General features: G+C 48.0%; 1 protein-coding gene across 1 annotated transcript in view; it reads right to left on the reverse strand.

Moving 5' to 3' along the window:
• Positions 1-167: 167 nt before the first annotated feature.
• The window catches only part of cux2b (cut-like homeobox 2b), an 89,754-nt gene continuing 79,975 nt past the window's right edge, over positions 168-9,946 (reverse strand). Inside the window, exons 17-21 of the mRNA XM_035522232.1 lie at positions 6,760-7,577; positions 6,013-6,178; positions 5,262-5,744; positions 4,898-5,174; positions 168-4,662 (exon numbers count right to left, since the gene is read on the reverse strand). Coding sequence (XP_035378125.1) covers positions 3,852-4,662; positions 4,898-5,174; positions 5,262-5,744; positions 6,013-6,178; positions 6,760-7,577 — 2,555 coding nt within the window. The 3' untranslated portion in view covers positions 168-3,851. The remainder of the gene's footprint in view (positions 4,663-4,897; positions 5,175-5,261; positions 5,745-6,012; positions 6,179-6,759; positions 7,578-9,946) is intronic.

Below are 9,946 nucleotides of genomic sequence, written 5' to 3' on the forward strand. Positions count from 1 at the left end.
ATGCAAATAAGGCACAATTATAATTTGAGAGAGTGAGAAAGAGAGAGAGAGCGAGTGAGAAAGAGAGAGAGAGAGAGAAGCTTGCAGTTTGTTATAGAAAAAACCACAGCAGACTAAGGGTTTTATACAATGATGTACTGTATTCAATGATGGCTTGATACATATGATTAAAAGACATGTGACATTTTCTTGCCCTCTAAAATCAAAGCTTAAGTGCTCTGCCCGTTAAGGTGATGTGAGACGTGTGCCAAAAATATTAAAATGTCACAACAAAGGGAGGGGGGGGTAGTGTCTCTTACAGGGTTCTCCAGCTTCTTGTTTTGCAGCCCAAAAGAGGAACAACTGAACATGCAGTTACTGCCTCCTGCATAAGACTGCCATAAGCACATTTCCAGTCTGAATGAGCTCTCTGCTCAGTTTTGTGTTTATGTGAGGCCTTCACAATGTTGAAGCTGCGACAGCTTACTTCTGAGAGTGTATTCAGGACTCTGAGATACGAGAGCACACAAAACACTTAAGCAACAAAATAACAGCAAAAAAAAACAAAAAAAAAAAAACAACAACAACCTTTTTTTCATGTCAAACGTACTTCTTAGGTTCTCTGTTCCACCACCAAAGTATCTTTCAGTTTTGGCATGCAGGGAATCGTTCTCCAACCACAGAAACGCAAGTGCTGTTTTTTCTTTGTTTCCTTCCATAATACAAAAGACATCATACTATTTCTCTTCCAGGGAAACGTAACCGAGCTGCATGCAAAAATTAACCTAAAGCAAAGGCTTAAAGACAGCAATCAAAACAGATGTTGGAATTGTAGGAAAATGTAATCTCATTCCGGTGACAATATGTTTACTGCTTCTATAACATCTTTGCTGGGCACGGCATAATGCAATTAAGAGTGTAGTAGACACCTGGATTAAAGAATTCCCACTAAAAAGAATTCCACTAAAAAGAATTCCCAAAGAGGAGTAAAATCTGTCGTAGGTCGTTTCTGAACTGTACCAGTATTATCATTTTTCTTTTAACTACATGGCACTTTTGTTTTGATTAACTGTATTTTTGGCGTGGCAAAGGAACATATTAGATATGGCCAAGATATTTTCTGAATTAAACACAAACCAAAATAAGACTGAAAAGAACTGTATGTGAAGCATGAGCTCCATTCATTCATTTCATCATCCCAATTTGAACTTTCTGCACATCTCCTATTCAGCTAACAGTTCCAACCGCTCTAAACGTTCAAGGGACACCGTTAAATTAGGCTGAAAATGAAATCCCTCCGTGTACCAGGAAAAGCAAACAGTGGTCATGGACAGTTAAAGCTGACCAGTGATGTGACCTGACAGGTTCTGTAAAGCTTAAAGAAGCAAGACTACCCTGAGAGAAGTTTCTAGAATGTGGGCAAGCTTGCCAGACAAGGCCTGACTCTGTTTGTTTGGTTAATATAACTGTACACTCTATTTAAATATATCAGCACACTAGTGTCAAGAACCCTAAGATATTATTTCTCAGTAAATGTTTAATATTTATATATCTATACATGTGTTTATAACTCCAATCCTCAGTACTAGTAAGACATGTGCAAGTGTTTACTACCAACTTTAACAATACGACAAGGCAAAGACTTGTGGAACACTAAGTTAGAATAATTTCCGTACTTGAATTTTACTCAAATCGTCACATTTTTTCAACGGTAAGTGCTGTAAGTAGTTCTCATATGAGGTATTGAAGACCTATACATATTGAAAGAGAAAAGGAAGTAAACAAAATGCTTGACCCAGTTGGAAAACGCTCAATTAGAAATCAGTCCAAATATAATGAAATACATAAAAAATAATAATAATCAAAACAGTATTTCAATAACCAGCAGCAGCTTGTCCAAAATACTAGACCTATTTCTAGATTTAATCAGTGCTAAGTGACAAAAATTATTAGCTTAGTGGTATTATTTTTGTTTTAGCTTTTTAGCTGTTGGCTGAATGCAGGATTGCAAAGTCTCCAGTTTTTTCATGTACCAACATTTCAGCATATCTGTCTTGTCTTATTTTTAAATTGTGTTTCAGTTTATTTTATTCAAATTCAATTAAATAAAATCTTCTGCGATGGAAAAGCTGGAATGAACAAGTACCATCAAGTGAAATAGTAAATAAAATAAGTGAAATGAATGCAAATGAAATGAGTTAGATTTCATCTGTATCACTTTTCAACCCCATCCTACGATGTGTTTCACATCAAGGCTGAAGTGTTAGAATTACACTTTTGCATTTTAAATAGTCAGCCGTGACTATCGGGATCACTACTTTGTAGGAAAACGTGGTAAATGAAGACGTCCCGGATAACTCACTGGCGCGCATTCGAGTCGCATCGTTAACGACCGTGACGTTCTGGAGTGCCCCGCTGTACACGCGCAGGGTCTCGAGCCCTAACGGAGGCACTAACGCGCGGGCTTGTCAGTCAGTGCGAGACAGAAAAGGCATTTCTGTATAAGAGAGTGCAGTTGCTGCTTGTGTATGTGATGGCAGAGTTAAACAGTCACAAACAGGAGGCCTGGACAGACGGGGCGCAGAAAGGGCAAATAATACTACTACTACTACTACTACTAATAATAATTTAGATTTATAATGCGCTTTTCTTAAACCCAAAGTGCTAATGGGTGTTTGACACACAGAGCAAGGGAGCTATGACTTGAACCGATAAAGAATCAGTGCCTAACATAAATGAACAAATGGTCAGGCATGCTGACGCCTCCCGCTGAGCAGACCATCCCGTCGAGTTCTCCGTTAGCGGACTCCGAGGCTTGCTGTTCCAGCGTCCGGAGCTGGAGATGGCGAGGCCCGCGTGCCTGTGAGACCAGCGCGTCACGGACTGGTGAAGACGAAGACATTGCTCACAAGTGGCGAATGGCTCACTGACGTCCAGGTGCACAAAGGGCCCTATTGTAAACCTCAAAGAAATCCTTAAGAGGGAGCAACCAAAAAAATAAAAGCTAAACAGAAAAGCAAAGCTAAAACACGTTCGCTGAAAAGATTCTATCGTTAAAACTTTTTTTACAATTCCTTTTTTCTTATTTTTTGCTGAATTTTCCAACATGTTCACTTTTTATCGCTCAAGTATATCACAGGTTACTAACTATCGAGGATAAAAGGGTAAGTTGAGTACCATGCTACATCTTGTTTGGAGAAGGCTATTGCAGACAATTTCTACAGCACGTACAACCACACATTATACGCTTGTGTAACAAATGTTCCAAAACAGGTCACCAAGAAACAAAGTACATACGTATTGTTCACTATTTAGAGTCTTAAAGGACTATCCCTCAGTCAGTGTAAAGTTCTCACATTACTTGACTTTAACTGTCCCGTCTTACAGACAAAATCTGAAAAATTGCTATTCAAAAAGTAGCAAATTTGGTCAGTGTCTTTTTTTTAATAAGTAGTGCTTTTTGATGGCTTAAGACAGAGGTCTCATTTGAAATAATCTCACCCAGTGGCAATCTACAGGACTTCAGTGTGCATTTCATGACACCATAGCTGCAAAGTCTTCACTCCCGAGTGCTTCTTTCCTTTGTTTCAAACACGACAGCTAGTGCTGTAACATAATTCAAAGTAGGATCCTTTTATCAAAATACCTAAAACGTTTAGAAATATTTTTTTCTTTTTGAAAGTACTTGACGGGTAGCTATTCTGTTTGTCGACAAGTCAGAGGGTGTCACTGTTTATTTTCTTCCCCTCACGTGCCCTGTGAGGTCCCACCCAAAACCGCCGAATGTCGGAGCCTGGCTCCAGGCTTTGGGAGCGGGAACCTCCTGGAGAGAATTCCTGGAAAGTCCTCTTGCAGAGCGCCCCCTGCGACCCCTAGAACTCCCATTCGAGGGTCTCCTCGCGGTTGGCCGCCCGCTCCAGCCGGTGGATGATGTTGTTCAGGTTGGCCATCTTCTCGTTGCGTCTCTGGGTGCTCTTGCAGAGTCTGCCGCCGTGGAGCGACGGAGGCTCCGCGCTGTAGCCGGCCCCGGGCGGGGGCTCGAGCCCGGGGTGGGTGCCCGGCGTGGGCGGGTTGGGCTGGGATGGGGAGATGGGGGCGGAGCAGGACGGCACAGGGGAGACGGACATCATGAGGCCGGGCGAGGAAGCAGCAGATGGGGAGTTGAGGGACACCTCCAGGCTGCCGCGGCATGGCTCCGACGAGGCTTTGAAGCTGACCGGGTCCACCGGCGACTTGTCGGCGTCCTCGCCGTCGCGCGCCGCCAGGCTGCTCCTCTGGGCGCCCTCGCAGGAGAGGGGCCCCGTGAGGAGGCCCCGGGTCTGGCCGCTGCTGCTTGCCTCGTCCTCCCTGAGACCCTGCGGGCAGTCGGGGGGTAGGGCCGCGTCCCTGTAGCCGGATGCCTGCTCCTCTTTCTCTGCCTTCAGCTGCGGGAACTGGACGCCCAGGGAGGAGCACCTGGCCTGCCGCGCGTGAAGCTCGGCCTCCTCCTCCTCCTCCGGCTCGCCGGCCTCCTGTTTGACGGGGAGCGGCCCGGGGCCGTTGCTACGGACCGGGGGGGCCTGTCTCTTGTCGTCGACGTCCGAGGTTGGGCTGTAGGCCACGGAGGGAGAGCAGCTTTGAGGCTCGATGTCCACGTCGTTGTCCTGAGGACCCTCCAAGAGGACCTCCCGCCGCATCCGTGACCTGCTTAGAAGACCCAATCACGACGGCACGCGCAGAGTCAGGCATACAGGGCAATCACCGGAGAGAATGAAATACATGAAATACATGAAATACATGAATACATACCGGAGTTTCTGGAAACGTCTTGAGCGTTTATCTATCTCACTCAATCTAGTCTCCACAAGGTGGAGCCAGAGCTCATGTTAAAAGACCCACGGCATGAGTCACCCACGAAACCCCATGTCTGGCTACTGACCTGTAGTTGTGGAACCAGTTGATGACGGTGTTGGTTTTGAGGTTGAGCTGGGCGGCCAGCACCTCGATGGTGTGCTGGGACGGATAGGGCTCCTGGAGGTACGCCCTCCTCAGCGCCTCCTTCTCCTCTGCGGCGAGCACCACCCGGGGCTTCTTGGCCTGGCCGAAGGGGCATGGGTCTGCGGGGCTCAGGCCGGGGCTGACGCACTCCGAGCGGGTGCCGGGGGAGTCGCCGTCCGAGCCGGGGCTCAGCAGGCCGTAGCGGCGCTTTAGGTAGGCTGCGACAGCGAGCGTGGACACGCGATTAGTTTAGCGGGGCGGGCGAGGACCTCCACCCCCCGAGCTACAAACCTTTCCCATCTCACCTTTTTTCTCTATCTTCTTCATGTCCCGCAGTTTGTCCACGTTGTGGGGGTCGTTGAGCCATAGCTGCATGCGGACGAAGGGCTCGCGCCCCTTCAGGCTGAGTTTGTGCCAGGGTTTGGGTCTGGACAGCAGGTCCGAGACGGAGCCCTGGGTCAGACCCAGGATGCTCTCGCCGAACAGACGCTGGCCCAGGTTGTTGTCGGTCAGCACCTCCTTCACCCTCTTGGTGATGGCGTAGGTGTCCAGCTCCGGGGACATGGCCACCAGCTCCTGGATGCCCAGTGGGGCGTGGGGCTGCGCGGCGGCCAGCGTGCCCGCGCCGGGTTTGCCCATGAGGGGCTCTGCATGCTGGGGGTGTGGGTGCTGGTTCTCCTTGCTGCTCTCCAGGGCCAGGCTGACGGGCTCCAGGGCCAGGCCGGGCTGGCTCTCCTCGGGACTCAGGGGCGGGGACGGCGACGAACCGGCCGTCACTGGGCTTTTGTCTGAGGGCGGAACCAACAGAGACGTTCATCTGTAATTGCTGTTGACTGTGTCCGTAACAGATCGAGCTTTACGATGAACTCAAGCCTCGGGGTTTTTTTTGTTGTTGTTTGTTTTTTTACAACGAGCCCTCTGGAAACCCAAGGTTCCGCATTTCAGTGATTAAAATACCCCGGCTCGTTCGTCTTAAGACATCTGAAATCGGAGGTTTCGTTTACATTTCTGAAACCGAGTGCCGCGATGGAGGCATGGAGGCAGCATGCAACTGACCCTGGCCGTGGACGTGGCCGGCCTGCTGGCTCAGGCCCTGGCCGAGCTGGTCCAGAAGCCACAGCTGCATGCGGATGAACGGCTCCCTGCCCTTCTGGGTGAGCTTGCTCCAGGGTTTGGGGCGAGACAACATGTCGCTCACGCTGCCCTGGGAAAGGCCCAGCACCTGCAGGGCACCGGGCACACGCACTCGGATCACGAACTTCCGCTATGGGGTTAAAACCTTGCGCATCGATTACTGTAACGGAGCGACTGAGAGGAGAGAGACGCTTTAAGCTGGTTTTACCTATCTAAAGATAAAAGGACATAGCAGTGACGAGCGTTGGCGAGTAGTGAAGCCTCCAGTAGCCCACTAGGGGGCAGCAGAACACAACTCAGAGGCCTCGGAAATCCACAGACGGCACACTACAGGATGCTACGGCTATGCAGCACATGTAAGTGAGTTCATGGTGCCTTGTCTGGATATAAGCTGTGTGTTTATGACCTTATGTCTAAGAACCAACAAGATAGCAACTCAAATCTAACTAAATGTAACAAGGTGTTAAAAACCTCAGGACAAGACGGGTTATCAAAGCACAAGACAGACTGGGATATCAGTGCTGCTATAGACTCACAAGGACTGGGAATAGGGAAGAATATATTACCGGAAAAGCTCAAATATGCGCAAAATAAGGATTCTACTAGCAATAACAAATGGGACTTGGGGAGGATGAATGATTCACACACAGTGAGCGCACGGTGAGGTACCTTCTCCCCAAAGATCCTCTGACAGATTCCGTTCTTCGCTAGCTTCTCCTTCACTTGTCGGGTGAGCTCGATGGTGTCCACCTCGCGGTACATGTACATCTCGTACTGCTCGGGGGTCAGGGGCGGCACCGTGGGTTTGAGTGTGCGGGGGATATAGGAGGGGTAGTAGCCTACCCTGCCCCCTCCGCAGGGCGGCTCGCTGCTCAGGGGCGCCTCGGGTTCCACCTTCACCTCCACGGGCCGGTTCAGCAAGGGCTCCTCATCGGCGCTCAGGGCGTCGTCGGCGCCGGGTAGGCCCTCGCTGTTTTCTCCACGTGGCCAGGCCCGGGGCAGGGACGAGGGCCCCGTGGAGGAGGAGGAAGAGGAGAGCGATGGGGAGGCAGAGCCGAAGGGACGAGGCGTAGGGAACGGGCCCCGCTCGGCCGACCAGTGCTGGTCGAAGTACGCGCCGGCCTCGCCGATCTCCGACTTGACCTTGCGTATAATGCTCTGGACGAAGGCGGCCGGCGAGAGGACGCTGAGCGGCGCCGGGGGCCCGCCCGCGGAGCCGGCTGCGCACGCCGCCGCTACCGACCCGGCGCTCTCCTCCTGCTTGATGTAGGCGGGCACGGCGCCCGGCAGGCCCCTGCAGGGTTCGAGCGGGCCCAGGCGGTCGGCGGTGGAGGGTCGGCCACACACCTCTATCTCCAGCAGGGCCTGCTGCTGCGCCTGCATCTCCCGACGGGCCTGCTCCAGGATGCCCTTGATGGTCTCATCGGAGTTACCTCCTCCACCACTACTGCGTCCAGAGGAGCCGCCCAGGGAGGACTTGCTGTCAGCTACGCAACACACAAGCACACGTAGTCTTCGATCTTAAACACAGCAGCTATACATACACATAATATGTATACACACACATTAACACATATATACACACACATTAAGCATTAAGGTTTCCCGGAATTCTACAAATCCTTAGAAATTTTGCAGTGAGAACGTTCACCATTAGACCGGCCAGACGTGTGTGTCTCACGCCGGTTAATACAGACGTGCTCGTTCAAGCATTCAGTGGATGTCACATACAGCATACAGCAGCCAGGACGCCCCTGTACTCGCAATATCACTCTGAGGTCAAACTGATCAAAACTGGATCTCTTTACTATAACTGTATTACTCCTATGTTGAACATTAGGGTGCTTATGTAAAACTAAAAAATTATTATTGAATGAATTATTGAAATGATATTTATTTATGATGACCGATTCAATCCTCAGAGTTGTACAAATGGGGAGGTGTTCTGCAGTCCCTCCCATTTCCTGTTCTTCACTGGGGGGGGCTGTGTAGTTCTACCTGTCTGTTTAAAATACCCCAAAGGGGTTTTATTAGATTCGAGTCAGGCGACACACTTGGGCAGGTGATACTTTTTGCTTTTCTCTTCTTCAGAAACTTGTGTGGTCTTGGCAGTAAGCGCTGGACTGGAATGTTCTTTTTCTGCCAAGCGTCTGGCGACTGGGAATGAATGTCACTTCCTCCAACACTTTATGCACTCATGTTGCCCCATATCACTCCCATATCACTCCCATATCACTCCCATATCACTCCTCCACCTCCAGTCCTGTCCCCTCACCCACGCAACGCTGTCAGGACTGGGCGTTCACTGCGGTAGTCCTGGCTGTGTTTTACACCAAACACGCCGGACCCCATCTGAGCCAAACAAATTTTATCTTGGCCTCATCGGACCGAAGAATGTGCTCCCAATATCAATCAGGCGTCGTACCATGTGGTGCCATGTGGTACCGTGTACAAAGTCTAATCTTGCGGTTTCATGCCGATGAGCAAGCAACATTTTCTTCTTGGATGCTGTCCACGGAGGCCGACTTTACGCGATGTCCTTCACGCGTTCTGAGATGTCACAGAAACTCTGACTTTGATTGGTCGGCCGTGTGCCCAGCATTTGGGCCTCGGTGCTTCGGAGCCAGGCTGTGCAGCGTGGCGTCGTTTAGTGTGGTCGGCGTCTCCGGTTTCAGTCAGCTCTGCGCATTCTTGTTTTGTACGTCCTGATTAACGCTGCGAACGTGTTTCAGCGGTCAGATATATTCCCGTTTCTATCTTTGTGAAGTTTCGCAGTCAGATCTTTCAACACCTCTGGCAATTATTTTCCATGCAGAGCCCTGATGCTGACACACATGTGGATACAAGTCCATAGGTCCAAAAGGTGAGACAGTTCAAAGGTCATTTAATAACCACTTTTATACAATTAGGCTACACCGATACACAGATAATTTTGTTTCAGTGATCACAGGTGTGTCCAGTTTTGCTGAGTTGGAGTTTACTGAATTTCTGCTGTGGGGTCTGTATTTTCAATATAGCCTTTCTAAAGTATTTATTTTTGATTGAGAGAAAATACACTATTTGTCAACACTGAAGTTGGAGTCATAGTTTTGATGCATTTGACACTGCACTGATACTGCACAGGGCTGTCCTCACGTCTGTTGTAGATGCTATATAGTATATGTATATATAGCGCATGTATAATAACATTTTGTCAGCACTTAGACATAAGTACACTGTTTACATTATTTCAGTGTAAGAAAGAATTCTAGTTCTGATCTATTACTGGCCAGTTCTCTCTGTTTAACGTATGGTTTGAAAAAATACACATGGATAGCATGTATTCATTTCACGCCTTAGTGGACAATGATTTCTAAGTTAAAAATGTACTACAGTCCAATACGAATATGTAGGATACACCAAACTGAGAGTCCATGAGCAGATTAAATGTACACTGTACTGTCCATTTTATTTAAGTTTGAAATGAAGTAATAAGTAAGCTCTTCTTAAGCCCAACAGTTCATGAATACAGAAACTAAGAATTCATAGTATTCTAAACTAAATTTTTATTATGCTGTTTTTGTTTTAATTTTTTTATTCTCTCCACGTTTTTTGTTTCTTTTCTGTAAGCAGGCAGCTTAGAACTGCCCACTCAGCCTGCTAATTAGCAATTAATTATTCACTGCAATATATATATATATATATATATATATATATATATATATATATATATATATATATATATATATATATATATATATATATATATAAAATACAATTATTATTCATTAATTATTAATTGCAACTGCCCCCTCAGCCTGCTAATACTAATTATTTGAGCTGCTTGATTGGGTTCAGTATTTCAGTCCAGGAGCTC

Source organism: Electrophorus electricus, chromosome 23 (assembly GCF_013358815.1).
Source record: "Electrophorus electricus isolate fEleEle1 chromosome 23, fEleEle1.pri, whole genome shotgun sequence".
Classification (NCBI taxonomy): domain Eukaryota; kingdom Metazoa; phylum Chordata; class Actinopteri; order Gymnotiformes; family Gymnotidae; genus Electrophorus; species Electrophorus electricus.